Here is a 20,524-nt window from a genome sequence, read left to right as displayed (position 1 = left end):
ATGTGTCTGTTTGTGCATTATGAAAGTTGAAGGTAAAGTTAAAATTTGAAGTCAAGTTTAGGATCCAATATATTACCTCTTTCTAGTTACAACATATTAATAATTTATTTGCAATATATTACTTTGGATGTTATTAAAAAAACTTTATTTATTATTATGAAAATTTAAGTTATTTGATATAAAATTCTAAAATATTTATGATAAAGTAGAGTTTTCATTTCTTTTTAATATAAATCTGTTCTTTTTTTTTAAAAAAAACAATCAATATTATTTTAAGTGAAAGCAAAATCATAAAAGTTACTATTAAAATCTCTTTGAACCTCAAGGTCACAAGTTCGGGTTGATTCAAAATTTAGTTATAATAATTGTCACGTGAAGGATCGAGATTGATCGTGAGTTATTGAGCTTCAGAGGTTAGAATTAGTCGGCTTTGCCAACTCAGCCAATTTGATAACACGATATATGTAATTAATCAACTAACAGAATAGAGAGGGCATGAAATTTGCACGGTATCTTTAATATGACATTGGATTAGTTGAAATACTTCTTGTGTGATTGGAACTTAACTAGCGTTTGGTCATAACTTTTGAAAATTTATCTTAAAATATATATTTGACCATAGATTTTGAATTAAATTTTAAAATCTGTTTTAAAAAAAATTGAGGACCAATTTCAAGTTCAAATTTAAAAACTCAAAATTTTAAATCGCAAACTTCAAAATCTATAATCATTCATATAAGCATATATTAGTCCATCTCCATTTTATACTATTCTTATTACTTAAATTATATAGTATATTTACAAAATTGAAAATATCAATATCAGTAGTATTACAGAGAGAGAGGGTGTAACAAAACACACAATAATAATTTGATTAAATACCATAATATATATAGGAACACATAAGGTCCAATTTAACTTTAAGCTTCAAAATTTTGAAACAATGAAAAGAGAAAACAAACAAAGAGACAATAATGCTTAACTTCATACAAATAGCAACACTTATGCCTCATTTGTTAAACACGTCTAAATTTGAATGTACATTTGAATGATTACGATTTTCTCTATAAATTTAAACATCTATATTATATATAAATATAAGACAATAATGGAGAAGACCTCATTCATATTGGGAACTAGTTATATAATCTGTGCTTCTTCATTACCTTTTCAACTCTGTTTTCTCTTTGTGCATATTGGAAACTATTGTATTAACAAGTGTTTGTAAGCTTTGTTGACCATATACGTACTAACCGGCTACCATCTCCGAGTTTGGTGTCTACCTTCCTCTTACCTTTCCTTGTAGATTCTGGTGAAGTTGGTTCCGCGATTCTCACAGGTGGTCCAGGGTTTCCTATTCCTGTTGATGTCTCGACAACTTTGTTCACCATTTCCAGGACTTCGCTCATTTTTGGACGTGTCTTTGCATGTCTGACTAAGCAGCGGTTGGCGACTATAGAGAGCTTCTGAGCTGACCTTGAGATCTTACCATCAAGCCTTGGGTCTATTATCTGCTGAAACTTCTTAGAATCTGATATGTATGGCTTTACCCACTCTAAGAGCTTCTGCTCACTCCTAGGCCTGTTTCGATCCAGAGGGCGTCGACCAGTAATCAGCTCGTAGAGAAAGACACCATAGCTCCATACATCACTCTTGGAAGTAAGACGGCCAGTTTGAACGTATTCAGGAGCAGCATATCCCATGGTTCCAACAACCTGATAGAACCATGAAATGTGCATCATAGGAAGAAACGATGAACGAACAAGAAAAGGTGAAAAAGACCAAAGGACAAGGTCTTCAGGACACATGTATTAAGATGCATGCAAACAAGTTAAGGGAGTATACCGCAGTTGAGACATGGGTTAGACCCTCGGGAGGTCCCAACCTAGCCAATCCAAAGTCTGACAACTTTGCATTCCACTGTTCGTCCAAGAGAATGTTTGAAGATTTGAAATCTCTGAAGATAATCTACAATATAAAAGAAGAGAGACATCAGGATTCTGGACGATAGCTGACTCAAAACATTAACAGTTTGAGCTAACAACACAAAAGGCATTAAGGCGATGAAGTCCTTGCTAGTTACACAGTTTACACCTTTGTATAGGTGCAAATAGCTAAGTGGAAAAAGCACCTGAACATCCATTTCTTCATGTAGGTATGCTAAGCCACGAGCAGCATCTTGGGCTATCTTTAACCTCATTGCCCAGGAGAGAGGGGTTTCTGACCTAGCTGACAAATGGTTTTCGACACTTCTGTTAGGCATGTATTCATACACCAAAAGCCGCTGAATTCCTCTCTCGTCATCTTCTGCACAGTAGCCAACTAATTTGACGAGGTTTTTATGTTCAGCAACACCGAGAACATTGACTTCTGTCACCCACTCTTTGTGTCCCTATTGAATAGAATCAAGAAGAGTACATTACTACAAGTTGGAACAAGGACATGATTATCGTGTTTTATTTATAATCATGGTTCATTCCACAGAACTATTGTAAACAGACTGGTTCTTAATCGTTTTCACCAAAGTTACGACAAACAATTAACTAAACAGTAAGTAAAAACCTGAAAACTGGTGGGTAAGTCGCAAATCTCGCAATAAACATGTGAAATAAGTTAATAATTCTGCAGAAGGTTCACTATAACCATCAAGGTGTTCTCCTAGTGATTAAAGTAAAGAAATAGTAGAATGTCAAAAATTGCTATATGAGTGGCAGTCCCAGTACCAATTATTATGCAGAAGCTTCACCATTACCATCAACGCTTGGTCCTAGTGACCAAAGTAAGGACATCGTAGAACGTCAAAAGCTGACGTGAAAGCAGCTTTCCAGGTACCTTATTCATGAGTTGACAATGTACAATTAATCAATTATATACAGAGCAGAAGATTCAATATTTACGACCTCTTTCCACAATCGTATGACCTATTAAGTTTATCAGAGTTGACAATATTACATTTTTGGTGTAGTTTTGGATGCTGAATAGCAGCTTCTTCCTCAATAAAAATGATATACTTAGAAACAAGATGAAAAGCATCTACTTCATCTAATATTTAAGCTAAAAAATAAGAAGAAGAAAAATTTCTCCCTCTGTTTCAGTTTGTTTGTCTTACTTCCCTATTTACTCCATTTCAAAGTCTCTTTCATTTTTTGGTAACTCTATAATTTATAACCTTCCATATGACCTATTTAAGACTACAAGATTCAAAAGTCTTCCTTACTTTCTTGAACTCGGAGTCAAGTCAAAACCAAACAAACAAATTGAAACGGAGGGAGTAATAAAATAGCAATCATGAAAGCATTTTATTGACTCACCAAATAGTAACTAGGTCAACAACAGGGAATAGAGGAAGTATTATTATACTTGAAGATAAATTAGAACTTCAATCCATGATTAAAACAGGGGTCATCTTCAATAAATAATAACACTCACTACAACTCAATCCCAAACTAGTCTGTTCAGATTTATGAATTCTCTGCACCATTCGCTCTTCTGAAGTTATGTAACAGATAAGTATGGGGTTTCAATAAAACTCCAATGAAGAATAACATGTTGATACTGGAATAAGAAAAATGGAAGTTCAGCATCATGGCGCTTCAGCCGCATATAAGATGAACCCAAGCATAAGAAAGTGCGTAGACATTAGGCATCTCAATCAAAAAGCTATTGGAGATAATTATGATTGAACTTCATCATGCTTATCCATCTATGAAGTTGGGTAAATTTAATCATTTTCGTACTCCAATTCTCATTTTTAGATCTAAAAGGTCATATTGGACAAACCCCCACTGTGGAAAATGTTCTCTTCGGACTAGTAAACAATCTAAAACAAATACCAGCACCAATCACTGAGAAGAATGTTTCAATGTGGCAAGCTAAACAACTATTTATCAGGTGGTCCTCAACCATTAGAAGATTTTCTCACTAGGCCAGAGTAAGCGGTTAGTGCTTCTGAAAGAACTGCATTGAATGGAGCCATTACATATTGGAAGAACTATACCAACTATACTTCCGGGGTTCAGCACTTCTTTCTAAAATGGAAATAAGTTCTGGGGTTCATCACTTTTCTAAGTTCAAAGGAGTAGACTTTGCCATCTATAAGATTTTTCAATCTATGGTCATCCTTTTAATCGGTTAGATGGGGGAAAGCCATGAGTACATCACTACACCACAAAAGAACAGAGGAAAGGTAACAAAAAGGAAGTATTTTAACATAAGAGATCATTCAAATCCATGAACTTCCATGTGCACAGTCAGATCACACATTTTGAATAACGCCAAGCCAATTCAAATTAGTTAGTATATATGTTGTTGAATGTGTCTATCAATGTACAAAAAGTTTAAGTTGAAATATTTTTTTGATAAGGTAAATGCCATCCGTTATAAAGTTAAAATATTTCCCTAGCAATTTCATAGTTCATACTATGGAACAGTTTGCTTCATTCTTCCTGGTTTTCTGTACTCCCAAAAGATTCCCAAAAGTTTCTAATACAGCTCCACAAGTGAAACTTAAATGGTAAGAGAAATGACAGCAGTTGAAGTAACATTAAGATTTAGTTCCATGCAGCTAAAAAGATAAGAGATGATTGAAGTGTGTATCAACTGCAAAGTGCCAACACCTAATAAATAGTGATGTCAAAGTGCAGGATCCTAATATTTGTAATACATAATTATTCGAGCTTAAAAAGAAATTAGCTACCTGTAATCCTCTCCTACCAAGTTGTTTTATAGCCACGTCAATCTTTTTCGATGAGTCCTCACCAGTCTTTACTGTGGCCTTATATACACATCCAAATCCACCTTCCCCAATCTTAGTAGTACGGTTGAAATTCTTTGTTGCTGCTTTCAGTTCTGAGAATGTAAATGCCCTGAGATCAGAAGGTCTATCTGATAGGCTTGGAATTTGGCTCCTTCCTCTAGACTCTGAGCTGGTATCTGATACATTCTGAGAGCTGGACTCACGATGAGAATGCCGAAATTCACTATCAAAAAGACCAAAAGAGGAGGACAGAACTGGATTTGACTTCGTGGTTTTAGGTTCTTCCTTCTTCTCAGCATTGTAGAACGGAAAACACTTCATGTCCTTAAGTATGCTACTAAAATACCCTCCCTGCAGGTTCAACCAGAATGGTCAATTAATATTCAAGTAATTTCACATAAAGGTAAATCGGTAATACTAGGAATGTACTGAAGTATATCGTATTTGAATATCTAATCACACTGATGCCTGCAAAATTTATCCAAGACTTTAAGGAGCAGGAAAGTTCACATGCCTTGTTAAAGTAAAAATAAGAGCATGGGGAAGAAATATACAAATGAAAATGATGAATAGGTAGAAGACTAACCAACCAATCCATGGAAATGCAAAACGAGAAGCCATTAGTTATAAACCAAATCTTTCCTACCAAACCTAATGGCAATTGCTCCATGGCTTTCAAAGGAAATACAACAACAACATACTCGGTGTAATCCCACAAGTGGAGTCTTGGTGAGGATAGGACGCATGCAGATTGCCCCTACCTGTGGGGTAGAGCAGTTGTTTCCGATAGACCCTTGGCTCAAAAGGAATGTTATCAAGCAGGAGTGCAAGAAAAATATAGCAAACCAAATAGCAAGACACAAAACAAATGAAGCAACAAATAGTACCACACATAGAAAAATATGAAACTACGCAATTACTAAATAATACTATCAAATATCAATAGTGAAAAGAAGAAACGAGGGGGCTATCCCCTACCTCTCCCCCATAAAGAGCGACAACACCCGGCTTCCTACTAACTGCTAGAAAACCCTTGAAACAGAAACGTTACTCAATCCCAAACTAATTATCTTGGTTATAGGAATTCTCAAGATCCATTATGTTACATATGGACAACGAAAGTTGACCCATCAGCTTGTAAACAATACTAGATCATCACTATAAAAGCTAAATACAACCTTAAATTTCCATATGTATTGTTGCCATCAAAACCAAACAAAACAGAAACATCCGAAAAGGTAAAATTACCAGAAATGTAGAAAACCCACCATCTACGGGACACGAGATTCAATCTTTTTCAGTTCTTGGATAGCCAAAAGCCCAATTTTACAATTCCTGTGGATACAGAGAAGAGAAAAACTTTAAAAACTCAATGATCCATAAAAATCCCTCATCCAAAATTTTACTTTGAAACATAAAAGAGTTAAGTACTTAAAACCTAAAAAAAGACTCACCTTTAGGCTGCTAAATCTGAACCCACAGCATAAACTTTATCTCAATCTGTTCATAAATGGAAATATATTAAACTAATTAGCTTGGTTATATGAATTCTCAATACCCATTGTACTTCATTTGGACAACAAAAGTTGACCCAATAGCTTGAAAACTATACTTAATTATCAACACAAGAGCTAATATACAACCTTAAACTTCCTTCTCTTTTCTTTTTTAAAGACAGGAGAAGATTACAAGGTGGCGAAATCGCATCCTCATCAATAACATGAAAGTTCAGGCAGCTACTAAGATTCTCCACAACATTAAATTTCCATATGTATATGTTACCATATAAATAAAGTAAAACAGAAACAAGGTAAAAGATTACCAGAAATGTAGAAAACCCACCATCTACAAAGTGCAAGATTCAATCTTTTCCAGTTCTTGAATAGTCAAAAGCTCAAATTTTACAGTTCCTGTAAATACAAAGGTGTGAAACAACCTTCAAAAACTCAATGACCCATAAAACCCCACATTCAACTTTTCACTTTTAACTCCCAATAAACACAAAAATAACTCAAAATCTAAAAAAGACTTCACCTTTAAGCTACTAAATCTGAACCCACACCATAATTTTTATCAAAAATTGCAGTACTATTTGGAACTTGATAAAACTTTCAGCTCCAATAAAAGGTTTTATCTTGTCAAAGATGGCAAAGACTTTAGATGACTTGAGAAAAGTCTTCACACGGCAGCAGCAGCAGCATTTGAAGTCTGCTATTCAAACAAACAAATACTAATACCCCACCAAAACAAAGGAAAGTTTCTTCAACACTGTACTACATTCACACTGTATTTTTTTTTACTTTTTCAAGAATATTTGACAGAAAAAGTTTTATGTCAAATACTGAGATGGAATTACACAGTCATAATGTGAAACTTAAAGGGTCCCTCTCAAAGGGACAAAGGAATATGTATAGGCTGGAAGATCACATTTTTTGTCTTTTTTGGATAAAGAATTGGTCATTGAGTAATATAAATGAGTATAATTAGGGGAAAAAATAAAGTTGAAATGGTTTATAAGGAAAAAAAAAACTATGAAAATATTTTAATCGATAAAATCTCCTCATAGATTCTTCTTTTGTCATATCATAAGTTTGTTTATTTACTTCCACTTTCTACATCACAAGTGAAAAAAAATCCATCTATTCAATCCCAATTTTTCTTTTAACAAAATTTACCAAGTTTGATCAACTTGTTGTGTAAAAATTAGTACAATAAAAAAAATAATTGAACATGATGATTTATTTATTTCTTGCCCCAAAAACTAAAAATAATTGAGATTATCAAAAAGTTGGTCAATTTTTTTCAATGGATTTTGAAATTTTAATATATAGTTTTCATGAATTGAATCAAAGGTGGTTTTTTTTTTTTTTTGCCTATCATGGACATACGTGTTGGGAATAAAAAAACATCATTAGACAAAAGTATGTAAACAAAAACATTTGCATGCAAGCATTAATTCCTAACCTCCAATTTAGCCATTAATCTCTCAATGCCATTTCTCTTCCAAAAACAGTGGAGCTCCTCCCAGAATCTACACATCTCACTCATGATTCTTCACCCAAAAATTTTGACCAAAAAAACCCTTTCTTGTTTTTTTTGGTTCTGGAGCTTCTTCTTGTCTCCATGGCCATTTGAACCCCAGAAAAATAAAAAAAAAAGTCCTTCATCCCTTGTAAAAATTTCATCTTTTTGGTTCTTGGGTTGTTTCTATTTTCATGAAAAATTTCCTTTATCCCTTGAAAAATTTCATCTTTTTGTGTTTTTGTTTTTTTTGTTTATATTTCCTATTCTATTGAAAAATTTCATCTTTTTGGTTCTTGGGTTGTTTCTATTTCCATTTTATTGAAGAAAAAAAATCATCTTTTTGGTTCTTTGTGTTGTTTCAGTTTTCTTGTAAAATATCCTTCATCCCTTGAAAAATTTCCACTTTTTGGCTTCTTGGGGTTGTTTCTATTTTTTAGTTTATTCAGTTTTATGTTTTATTTAGTGGTGGCATTAATCTTCTTTAGGAATTAATTTATTTGGAATATTAGATGAAATGGGTAAAGTTAGGATATGGTTACCCATTTATTATTTGTTTATGATTCTTGTTTTGGGTTTTTCTCCATGTGTTTGGTGTGCACCTCCTAGTAAACAAACTCCTCCTGCTAATGCTAATGCTAATCCTACTGCTGTGCCTGTTCTTGCATCTTTCATTTATGGCCAACTTGCAAATCTTACAAAAGTATTCCATAAGGATATCACCCAGGTTTTGGGATTTTGCATTGATGATGTGTAAGTTTTAATTGCATTATAGTTTAACATCTCCTAATTATCTATATTCTAATTAAAAACTTAATCTTTTCATGTTTTAGGGATGCTGAGTTGTTTGAGGCATTTAATTTTGCCAAAAACTTGGAATTCTTAAATAATTGCTTTAAAGAGACCAAAGGTATTGATTTTTTTATTTGTTGTTATTATCAATAATGTGGTTGCATACACGAGGGTCTGTTGAAAACAATCTCTCTACCTCTGAGGTAGGGGTAAGGTTTGCGAACACTCTACCTTCCCCGAACTTCATTGGGTGGCACTACATGAGGTATGCTGTTGTTGTATGTAATTTGCTTATGCTTTTAATCGCAAGATGCTTTTTGCATGCGTTGATCCTAATGAACTTGCTGGTGAAACTCTGGTCACCACTTTATCTTCTCAAATTAATTCAAGTTTGGGCAGCCTGACATGATTTACACTGTCAATGTATATAACTTAAACCTAAAAGAAATGAGCTAGAAAAATCAAGTAGAAAATTCTTGTCATTTTGTTTCCTATTTTTGCATCGAAGTTTTGCTTGTTTGAACTCTGCTATAGTTTGAAACACCCTTTATCTCTAACAATATGCCGATCTTCTTAACACAGACGTGACACAGAGGCTATGTAACGCTGCAGAGATGAAATTCTACTTTTCAAGTTTTTTGGAGACAAAATCAAGTCAAAAAGCTAATATCTTAAAACCCAATAGGAATTGTAACTTGACATCATGGGTGCCTGGATGTGAACCAGGCTGGTCTTGCAGTGTTGGTAAAAATGAGAAAGTTGACCTTAAGAATGCAAAAGATATGCCTGATCGTACTCGTGACAATCAACCTTGTTGTGAGGGTTTTTTCTGCCCTAGAGGCTTGACTTGCATGATGCGTAAGCATATCTATAGACTCTCTTCTCGATTATCAATTGTCTGAGTTGTTAATTCTTCAACTTGAAGTTATACTGCTCTGATAATATAAAGATTCTTGCATTAGTGTAGTTTAACCAGTTATAGCTGGTCACTTACAATTTTGATCAGCTTACTGATTAATATCATAGAGATTTACCAGTTTATCATATAAGTGATTTGATTATGTAAAGATTCTCTTACATTACCAGTGTAGTTTTGATGATTTTGTACATAATATATTTAAGGGTATAAGTTATAAGTAAAAACAACCCTTTGGCAGCCTAGCTGTTGCAAAGGATTTAATTCCTCTTTTTGCATATATTGTTTTAACACTCAATTTTATTCATCTAAGATTAAAGTCACTATTTTGCTTAGTTATTATGAATATACGTTGCTTCTTGCACGGGAAATGAAGGCCTGTTTAGAGTTTTCATGATGAGTTTTGTCTTGTTCTGAAACCTCAATCTAGAAACTAGCAACCTCTACATTAACAATGATGATTATATGAATGATACCGAATTGAATGTATGTCTTGCCAAATAGAATTTTAGTTATCACTTTCAGAAGGCTTTGTGAGTAACTTACTTTCCATATTTAACTCCTGCTTACCTTTGAAATTGATGAATAAACTTTTTAAGCCATGAGGTTTTGGTATTTGATCTGAAGGATCCCTATTATATGTTATGCAGCTTGCCCATTAGGTGCTTTCTGTCCTCGTGCTACACTCAACAAAACAAATGGTTTATGTGAACCGTAAGTTTTTCTAGTTCCACTTTTGCTTATCCTATTTCAGCATGCCTTCTATAGTCATATGATCAACTAATACGCGTTTGGTAAAGAAAATTTCCAGATATTCATACCAGTTACCTCCAGGCAAGGTAAATCACACTTGTGGAGCAGCTGATCGTTGGGGTAGTGAAACAGACGGTGGGGAGTTATTCTGCTCACCAGGATCTTACTGTCCAACTACCACCAAAAAGGTTATTTGCTCGGAAGGGTATTGAATTTGATCCCAGAACTCACAGCATTCATGTTTGTCTTCTGAGGCAGTAACCAAGTACACCCTCCGTCCATTTTTACTTGTCCAGTATTAACTTGACACCCCCTTTTAAGGAGCAATAAGTAGAATGACAATTTTACTATATCACCCTTTGGATATAATAAATTCAATGCTTTGGGAAATGACTAGAGTTAATAATAAGGGTAAATTAGGAACTAAGTGATAAATATCTCTTGATTTTCCAAAATGGATAAGTAAAAGTGGACATCTATCTTAGTATAGTGGACAAGTAAAATTGGATGGAAGGAGTACTTACAAATTTTGCACAATCTGACTCCTTCGCTTGAACTAAAGTTTCTGATGCATTCATTATTATCGCACTAGTAATAACTCTATTACAATCATAATTGACTATATCTCTATTTGTGTACTTCCAGGAATTACTGTAGGAAGGGCTCTACGGCACCGAGAGGTAAATCCTCTCGATTCTAGAAGCTTTAATAGCTTAGCTCGGTAAAGTGGAGGTGGAAGTTACAACCACTATATATTAATCTTTTTCATCACGGACTTGACTATATCTAATGCTCTGGATGAGAAGTAAAAGCTGTGAGAAATATTGGAGAAGAAATATTATTGAGTTGTGTATCTACGTTATTACATTGAGATTCTATTTATAGACACTACAGTAGACTCCTTTCTCAACTAGGATTCTTGTTCCCGTTCCTATTCTAAGTAGGATTACATATAATTATTCCTATTCTAACACTCCCTCTTAAGTTGGTGCATACAAATCATCTACTCCACATTATTGTATTGAGCCGGTCTTGGCCTTTAGTTTCCACCTCCCAGTACTTTTGAGATACTTATCGAGTTCCATATTAGTTGAGGGTATGAGTTGTTGTCTCAACTTAATTGTATAGGCTAACAGATAAATTATTTCTTAGGCAAACAGTATCCAAATTTCTAATTTTAAAAAGTGTTTGAATATCCAGATAGTCTTTTCATGAATTACTTGGGGATCTGTTAAGTTATTTTTGCTTTATGTTCACTGTGGCAACAAACAAAGATGTTCATTTTTGGCATTTTGACCATTGCAGAATGCATCAAGTTGAGTAATTGCCACAAACAATCAGACAAACAAAAGCTGCATGTAATTGGTTTTATACTTATTGTAAGTTTCCTCTTACTTAGTTTAGTCTATTGCATTTATTTCTTCATGAAAATACACTATTTTGCACTCCTCGGCTTTAATTTATCTGGCAAAGTAATCTTGGGGCTTCTGTTCAAACTGTGTATCTCTCTATCTTAAAATTGGTTCTGGTTTTCAGTGAATGAGTATTTACCAAGATCTGTCACAGTTTAAAGTCTATGTTTGAGGGGGCTTAGTGTCATGTCCCAAAAGGGGAGGAGACATGGCACTGCATCCGATGCTTGCCAACTTGCAGCGAGCGGACCAATTTAGTTTAGTTACTATCCACTTCGAGCCCATACTTCACAGTTCAATTAATTAACAATAATAATTATGAGAAATAAAGTGACTCCATTAATGACCGAAGTGCATCAACATAAACTTAAACTATGTATTGTTAGAGACAAAGGGAAATTCATAAGGTTATTTTCTACTTGCACATCTAGAATGAGAAGGGAGGTAAAACTTTCTGAAATGTCCGTAGTCACTAAGATATACGAGTGGTTGACAACACACGCATAAGTTAGACTCTACAAGACACCGGTTCCATAGACTCCCTAGGATACCTTAAACCTAGAGCTATGATACCAAGTTTGTCATTTGCAGTTTGAACTTCTCTTTTCAAGATTATTAGATTTTCAAACTCCCACATCTGTACCTCTGAGTCATACCATACATGTATCTACATGTTCCATAATATACTTCTTAATCAGTCGTTCTCATTGGTATACAAAACAATATTTCCTATATTCGTTAGCATGCTTATGTGTTAAACTTAAAATTGGAGTTTTCAGTGACACTACACTTTAGTCATTTTCCCTTGTCAATCTTGTAAGAAAAAGGAAGATGTTACTATGTCGAATAACACTATGTTAGAAAACCTGTCTCATATTCATTGTGTTAGGATTCCATAGGAGATTATAAGGTGCTGAATTTTTTCAAAATTTTCCTTGTCTATCTTTTTCATTGTAGAATCAGAGACCAATTCTTTTATTCTGAATTTAACCATTGATTTTTTAAAACTGAAGTTGTTGCATAATATCTGACCTCTTTTCACTTTTACATGTAGGGTGCTTTGAGTTTTATACTGATCATCTTTTATAATTGCTCTGATCAAGTCATAAATACTAAGTATCAAAGAGTCGCCAAGTCCAGGGAGGCTGCAGCAAGACATGCGCGAGAAACTGCACAAGCAAGAGAAAGGTGGGGATTAGTAAAAGATGTTGCTAAAAAACGTGCTTTTGGATTGCAACAACAGGTATCTCGCTCATTCTCAAAGAAAATGAGCGTGAAGCAAGGAGCAAGAGGAGCTTTCAACCTACCTAAAACTAACGATGAAGCATCCATACCACCTAAAGGTCCTAGCAGCTCATCTGGAAAAGGAAAGAAAAAAGAACCTAGTGATCTCACGAAAATGATGCATTCAATTGAAAATGAAACAGACAATATGGAGGGGTTCCATATGCAGATTGGAGATAAGAATATAAAGAAGCAAGCGATCAATGCTAAAAAACTGCACACTAGGAGCCAAATTTTTAAATATGCATATGGTCAGCTTGAGAAAGAGAAAGCTATGGAGCAAAAGACTAAGAATATGACATTCTCGGGAGTTATCTCAATGGCAACTGATGATAATACTGAGCTTAAGACTAGGCCTCCCATTGAGATTTCTTTCAAAGACCTGACCATTACTCTAAAAAAGAAGCACAAACATTTGATGAGGTCTGTTACTGGAAAACTTATGCCTGGTCGGATTTCTGCCGTCATGGGTCCATCTGGAGCAGGGAAGACTACTTTTCTTTCTGCGGTGGCTGGCAAGCTAACACAATGCACATTATCTGGGATGGTTCTCATAAATGGAAGGGCAGAATCTATCCACTCATACAAGAGAATTACAGGTTTTGTTGCCCAAGATGATATAGTCCACGGAAACCTCACTGTAGAAGAGAACCTTCGATTTAATGCAAGATGCAGGTATCAGTTAGAATACACACTGCATTATTTTCAAGAAACTGACACTACTGGGAAAATAACATCCAATTTTTCTTCTTTCTAAAGTTCTTTTGTTTGTTGAAATGACATTATTTTGAATTGTTATATCGCCTTCCGTATTTCTTTGAACTTCTAGTTACCAAGTAAGTTTAAAAGATAATTGAAACAATTTTCACGTTTTCCAGAGTTCTGTAAGGATAATTTTTTTTATAAAAAATGGTAGAAGATCTTATCAATTAGTGAAAACTTGTGATGTTTCATTTATTTTTCTTACAATTTATCTTAATTAGGATTTAGTTGCACTTAACTCTTAAGCTATTTGTAAATGTGTATATGTTCTCCAGAAGTGCATAAACTTTGACAACTCTTTTAGTTTTTCACTCATGGTGATTGTGTCCTCTAAGGGTCAATGTCATCTGCATTAGTGCATCTCATCAAGCATTCTACACTTAGCAAGTGTTTATATGGCACTTAATATCTGTAGTTTCTTGTCCTTCAATTTTTTACTATCCGTTGTTTTTTGTACCTCGATTATCGTATTAATTTGTTGTAGTTTCTGCTTTGTTACTTTCTGCTATATTTGCTGTTGTCTGTTATTTCTTGTACTTCTGTTACTTCTTTTCGGGACTGTTTTCCTTGAGCAGAGGGTCTATTGGAACCAACCTCTCTACCGCTGAGGTAGGAGTATGGTCTGCGTACACTCTACGGCTCTACCTAGTGCCAAGTGCCATATCTTTATAATGCTTATAAATTATAAGTGTTCAACTAAGCATATATATTTGCATTTTTTTCTCCCGTTGCGCCTGTTTTCATTAAAGCCCATGTTTTATGCTTTGCGCTAAAAGCCCCCACAGACGTTAGAGCTTTTTTGCACTTTTAGCTCTTGATAACACTGGCTTACCCTCCCCAAACCCCACTTTGTGGGACTACACTGGGTATATGATTGTTGTTTGCCTTGTGTTTTGCAGCAACAACTGGTTTCTTCTCTTTTAAATCTTGTTTTATAAACTGTTATGTAGGGTGTGCTAATCTTAGGTTATACATACTCTATTTGGAATATCCACAAGTTACACGCCCTGAGTTTGTAGTTGAAAATTTGGGCCCTAATGTATAATAAACTTATCTATTCCTAGTTTGACGTGTATAGAAGGTTCAAATCATAAGCTGTTCCTATTGTGGATATGTCACGAAGGCTCTATTAATTATATCGTTCAACATTGTCTTAGTTGAAAATTTTGGCCTTCATGCATTATAGGTTTTGCTCATGCATAAGATGTTGTTCCAAGTTTACATTCATATCAAGTTTGATTAACTTGACATCTAAATGTTCATTCTCATTTTCTTATTGCCATTTTATGTCTTCTGCTGAACCTTCAACATCGTAAAGACTAGCTGCAGACTTGCCAAAGGCTGATAAGGTTCTTGTAGTCGAGAGAGTTATTGAATCATTGGGTCTTCAGGCAGTTAGAGATTCACTGGTTGGGACTGTAGAGAAGCGTGGAATTTCTGGTGGCCAGAGGAAACGAGTGAACGTGGGGATGGAAATGGTCATGGAACCTTCACTGCTAATCTTGGATGAACCTACATCTGGTTTAGACAGCTCATCCTCAAACTTACTTCTTAAAGCTCTTAGACGTGAAGCTCTTGAAGGTGTAAACATTTGCATGGTTCTTCACCAGCCAAGGTATGTGGAGTTTTTTCTCCCCTGTCAACTTCTAGAATTCTGCAGAAACTAGATATCCAATTTAGTAGTTTTATTTATCAAAAAAAAGTTTGACTTTTATATACCTTGCTTATGTTACAAATAGTGGATTAAGGGGTATTTGAAGCCTGTTTACAACTATACAGAGACATATATGTTGGAGATAAATAATTTAACTAAAAGTGTGATCTCTCTAGCAACTTAAGCTTTTAGGTTAGTTGGTTACACACTTCGACTTGGTTCGAGTTAGAATTTCGACGTGCTTGGCTCATGAAAAGGATTCAAGTCTGCACGTGAGGATCGTGTTGGAGATATAATTAATCAAAAGGTGTGCTCTCTTTAACAAATTAGGCTTTTAGATAAGATGGTCACACACTTCAACTGTAAAGAAAACAAAATAATCACCACAGAAATGTAATTTCCCTCTACCTAAATAAGTAGTTCTATTAAAACAGGATATTATAAGTTGAGAAATTTAGATAGTTAGAGATGCTTTTGCTTTTGTGTTTTCCCTTTCTTGCTCTATCAGTTTGTGGTTCCAGTTCACAGAAAAAAAATTGAGCTGGCTCAGTAGGTATGCCTTTTGAAATCATGTGACACTGAGACTATGTTGCAATATAAGGCAGAATTTCGTGCTGATATTTGGCTATATTGTATTGTAAGATGGTAGAATGACTTATCTTTCTTTCCTTCAGCTATACCTTGTACAAGATGTTCGATGACTTGGTACTTCTAGCCAAAGGTGGTCTTGTTGCATATCACGGCCCTGTGAAGAAAGCAGAAGAATACTTTGCAAATCTGGGAATCGCAGTACCAGATCGTGTAAATCCTCCTGACCATTTCATTGACGTCCTTGAGGGTATGGTCAAACCAGGTGGAGGTGTGACCGTGGAACAACTTCCTGTCCGATGGATGCTTCATAATGGTTACCCTGTACCCCCAGATATGATGCAATTGTGCGATCAGATTGCAATGTCCTCCAAGGGTGTTGCATCAGCTCCTGACCAATCTTTTTCTGTTGAAGCATGGCATGAGAAGCGAGATTCTCTGTCTCATGGCTTGTTAAAATCCCATGACTTGTCTAATAGAAACACTCCAGGCGTAAACCGGCAGTATAGATATTATCTTGGAAGGTATTGTATCTTATGCTATCCAGATTCATGTTATATTTCCCCTACTGCACTCTTCATTCTAAAATTGTCAGTGACTACTAACAAGAGTCATGACATGAAAATCTATGCAGCTAAAATTCTGCCACTCTCTCTGGTCCAACAACTGGCGAGAGAAGTAACACAGAGATTAAGCTATTCAAAGATGTTGGATCAGATATTGAAGATTTATCTTCAAATATCTGTTTGGCCCATAAAATTCGATCAGATTTTGAAAATTGATCAAAACTTCATATGTTTTCTTAGTAAAATGCATGTCCAAACACAACTTCAAGTTAATTCGATATATGTTTCAACTTCAAAATCTTTGGTCAAATGGGAGCAGTTAATTGGTTTGTCTGAAACTTGATAGAACTAAAAAAAAATTATACAAATAATCAAGGGAGAAAGAGACATTGGTATAATGCAATGATGAAGCTTGTCACAGTTTTCTGACGTAAGTTATTATACTATAATGTACATTCTTCAGGGTTGGCAAACAGCGATTGCGAGAAGCTCAAATACAAGCAGCAGATTATTTAATCCTCTTGGTTGCTGGAGCATGCTTAGGAATCCTATCCAGCCAGAAGGGTGACACCTTTGGATACTCCGGCTATACGTATAGTATCATTGCTGTGTGTAAGTGGACTACTTGCTGAATCTGAAACCAAGACATCTTCTAGCTGAATATATTTTTCTTAGATATGGGTGGATTTGACTTGCTTTACTTTCTAGGCAATATGATTCAAAGTTAATTGATTGTCTCAAATCAAAAGAACACTTGTATATTCACCACATATATACATCTATTATTTGTAATACACCTTTTTATTTTGATATCCGTGGTGTCTGGGTCAGCTTGTACGCACCTCGGCTAATTCCATTAGATATCTGTCACCTCCCACCCAGCAACAGGTACCAGGTCACATATGGGAAGAAATCACCTAATTTTTTTACTATGCTGGGATTTTAACCTGAGACTTCACGGTGCTCAAATGTGTTGTGCTATTCTGTTCAATATACTCGCAATTTTACCTGCTTAATGTCACTCCTAATTTCATGATGCTTCTTGAATTGCAGCACTCCTCTGTAAGATTGCAGCATTGAGATCCTTTTCATTAGACAAGTTAGAATACTGGAGAGAGAGAGAAAGTGGCATGAGCAGTCTAGCTTATTTCCTTTCTAAGGATACAATAGACCATTTCAATACTGTTATAAAGCCTTTGGTTTACCTGTCTATGTTCTATTTCTTAAATAGTCCAAGATCATCCTTTGGCACCAACTACCTCGTTTTCCTCTGCCTCGTATACTGTGTGACTGGAATAGCTTATGTGTTTGCCATCTGCTTTGCACCTGGACAGGCACAATTGGTATGTACCACAGTCACGTTCTCCATTATTATGATGTATTTCTTTTTCCTGACTCTTTATGCTGACAAGCTTCTTCTTGCCCCATTCGAACAGTGGTGTGTTCTTGTTCCTGTTGTTTTGACTCTCATTGCAAACCAGGAACCAGACAGTACTGCCGGAAAATTAGCTAAGTTTTGTTACCCAAGGTGGGCTTTGGAAGCATTTGTCGTTGCAAGTGCCCAGAGGTTGGTAGTTCATATTCTCCTCTGGTTTCTGTGAACTGCTAGATCATAATGCGGAAGTATATATTTGTTGCTCCCTCATTGACACTCTTAAGAGTTGAGGTTGTATTCTTGTCAGTAGGCTTTGTTGCATCGATACTTAGGAAACTATAAATTGATGCTCTGATAGCACCAGCTCTCAGAAATTTTAACATGCTTTTCAGTTTTCACCATTCACAATGCTGTAGAAATTTATACTATTGCCTTTACATCATTTATTCCCTGTCCATAGAAGGCATAAATAAGCAATCTGTTTTGGCCTTTTTGTTTTTAACTTTCAAGAAAACCTTCACTCTGACATTATCAAACAAATAGAATGACCAATTTTTGGCTATGTTGCTTGAACTCTCATAAAATCTTATTATACCGGTGTCGTGCCCTTCAAAAATGCTTTACTCTTGGAGGATCTGGGACGTGCCCGACTAACATTTGAAGAGTCCGATCAACATATATTTCCTGTTTTTGTTGATCACAATGATGCTAGCATTTTGTCATATGTTTGGTTATGTTTCTCGGACCCTCCAAAAATATCATCATACCCCGTGTCTTATCCTCAAAAACACTACTTTAGGAGGATCTGACATACACCCCTTAGACAATTTTGAAGAGTCCAGGCAACAAAGATTTCCGATTGTTGTTGATCACATTAAGTTGGCATTTTCCATCTATTTGGCTACGTTGCTCGAACTCTCCAAAAATATTGTCATACTCAGGTCGAATCTTCCAAAAGCGCACTACTTTTGGAGGATCCGACACGCACCCGTTAGACATTTTTAAAGAGTCAAAAGCAACATATAGGTTTGGTTATTGATCACATTAGATTAACATGGTCTCTCATATATTTGTCTTTTTGCTTGTTGATCACATCTAATCAGAATTTTCTCATAGGTTCGGCTATGTTGGCTATATTGCTCGGACTCTTCAAAAATATTGTTGTCCCTTTATCGGAAGTCGCTAATTTATCTTTTTTGTTTCTCTTCAGATATTCAGGAGTATGGTTGATAGCAAGATGTGGCAAATTATTGGAGCTAGGCTTTGATGTGCATAGCTGGAATACTTCTCTAATTTTACTGATTCTCACTGGTGTAGTTAGTCGTTTAATAGCTTATGTTTGTTTAGTCTGTATTAAAAAGAAATAAACAATTTTTTTTTTCTTCTTAACATATATTTGTTGTTTACAACAAGATTAAAAAAAAAAAAAAGGCATAGGTTTAGGGGCTTTTGGCATATAATGTATATTACAACAAGGTTTTTTGACACTGCTAAAGTAGCTTGTTCATTGATGGAATAGGAGAAAGGGATGATTTTTTCGATAAATAAAGTGAAAGTCCGATGGACTAAGCTTTCGTTAGGGATCCTAGAAAGGAGATTTTATAAATATGTTTAACGAAGTGAAATGAAAATTATGTGAGATTAGAGTTTAATTTTTATCAAAAAATCTAGATCAGCCTTTAAAAAGTTGTGAATCTAGATCAGCCTTTATGAAAATAAGTAGTTGTGACTCAAGATTTCGACTTTTACGAAGGGTTGTGAATCTTTACGAAATGTTGTGCTTCGAAAAGTTGTGTATTTTCTTAAAGATTGTGACATTTTTGATAAGACACAATAAACACCATTCATACTATCCTTTGTTGGCTATAAATAAAGAAGTTCTGTCTCATTTTTCTGCATAAAATTCTTTCCTTCTTCTGCTGTATACATTTCTTACAAACAAAATTGATCGTGTGTATGAGATCTCGTAATTGTATTTTTGAGTTCGTTCAAATTATAAAAATTCGAGTGATCAGTCACTACTTCTTTAATGATTAATCTATTTTATCTTAAGATAAATTAATCTGCAACCTCAAATACTCGAAGAGATTAAATTTCTTAATAACGCACAATATATTTTACAAATTCAAATATATTTTTTTTAATTTTTATTATTTCTGATTTGCTAATCAAAAACACGAGACTCGAATAAGGTGAAAGGGACTTATGGTCCAATTTTAAAGGCTGAATATTGAAGCTTTTTGTGTCCAAAGAATAGATTTGTGTTTTCTACATCTTTTGGGTGAACGCAAATTTCAATTTTACATGCATAAATATACATTTTAAAAAAAATTATTTTAGGTGTTTTAATTTATTTATATATGTAACTTAAAAAAACAATTTTTTTTTATATTTCAATATCCAATATATGTTTAATATGATAAAATATTCTTTAAATGTTACATTACAATCTTAAATACATCACATGACATATTTAGAATTAAAAATTACCAAATATAAACAATGATTCATTTTAAAACATGCTAAAAAAAATAATATCAAAAAATCATATATAATATCAAATTATCAATTCAAATTAGATATTATAAATTATTGAAATATTTTTTTTCCAAAAAAATGTCATACTTTAATATCCCCTCTATAAT

At 34.5% G+C, this 20,524-nt stretch overlaps 2 protein-coding genes across 5 annotated transcripts; one reads left to right on the top strand and one right to left on the bottom strand.

Annotated features, from left to right (window-relative positions):
* Positions 1 to 869: 869 nt before the first annotated feature.
* Positions 870 to 6,931, bottom strand: LOC101267733 (receptor-like cytoplasmic kinase PCRK1-like). Of its 4 annotated transcripts, none has more exons than XM_010327679.4 (8): positions 6,791 to 6,931; positions 6,579 to 6,666; positions 6,211 to 6,256; positions 6,005 to 6,091; positions 4,697 to 5,107; positions 2,132 to 2,392; positions 1,846 to 1,968; positions 870 to 1,715 (listed from the first exon to the last, which is right to left on the bottom strand). In XM_010327679.4, the coding sequence occupies exons 5-8, from the start codon at positions 5,075 to 5,077 to the stop codon at positions 1,212 to 1,214; spliced, it is 1,269 nt and encodes a 422-aa protein (XP_010325981.1). In that variant the 5' UTR covers positions 5,078 to 5,107; positions 6,005 to 6,091; positions 6,211 to 6,256; positions 6,579 to 6,666; positions 6,791 to 6,931; the 3' UTR covers positions 870 to 1,211. The 4 variants fall into 4 exon arrangements, with proteins under 4 accessions (XP_010325981.1, XP_010325980.1, XP_025888817.1 ...); XM_010327678.4 differs by having other exon boundaries at positions 6,025 to 6,091; XM_026033032.2 differs by having other exon boundaries at positions 6,599 to 6,666.
* A 245-nt stretch (positions 6,932 to 7,176) lies between these two features.
* Positions 7,177 to 19,428, top strand: ABCG62 (ABC transporter G family member 62). Its single transcript, XM_004246598.5, has 14 exons — positions 7,177 to 8,530; positions 8,611 to 8,687; positions 9,152 to 9,427; positions 10,136 to 10,199; positions 10,297 to 10,443; positions 10,884 to 10,918; positions 11,544 to 11,617; positions 12,705 to 13,609; positions 15,015 to 15,311; positions 16,025 to 16,462; positions 16,968 to 17,116; positions 17,558 to 17,847; positions 17,941 to 18,071; positions 19,090 to 19,428. The coding sequence occupies exons 1-14, from the start codon at positions 8,295 to 8,297 to the stop codon at positions 19,244 to 19,246; spliced, it is 3,276 nt and encodes a 1,091-aa protein (XP_004246646.1). The 5' UTR covers positions 7,177 to 8,294; the 3' UTR covers positions 19,247 to 19,428.
* Positions 19,429 to 20,524: the final 1,096 nt, after the last annotated feature.

Source organism: Solanum lycopersicum, chromosome 9, assembly GCF_036512215.1.
Source record: "Solanum lycopersicum chromosome 9, SLM_r2.1".
In the NCBI taxonomy this organism is placed as follows: domain Eukaryota; kingdom Viridiplantae; phylum Streptophyta; class Magnoliopsida; order Solanales; family Solanaceae; genus Solanum; species Solanum lycopersicum.
Note: the sequence above shows the minus strand (reverse complement) of the source record. Positions and strands in the feature narration are given on the sequence as shown.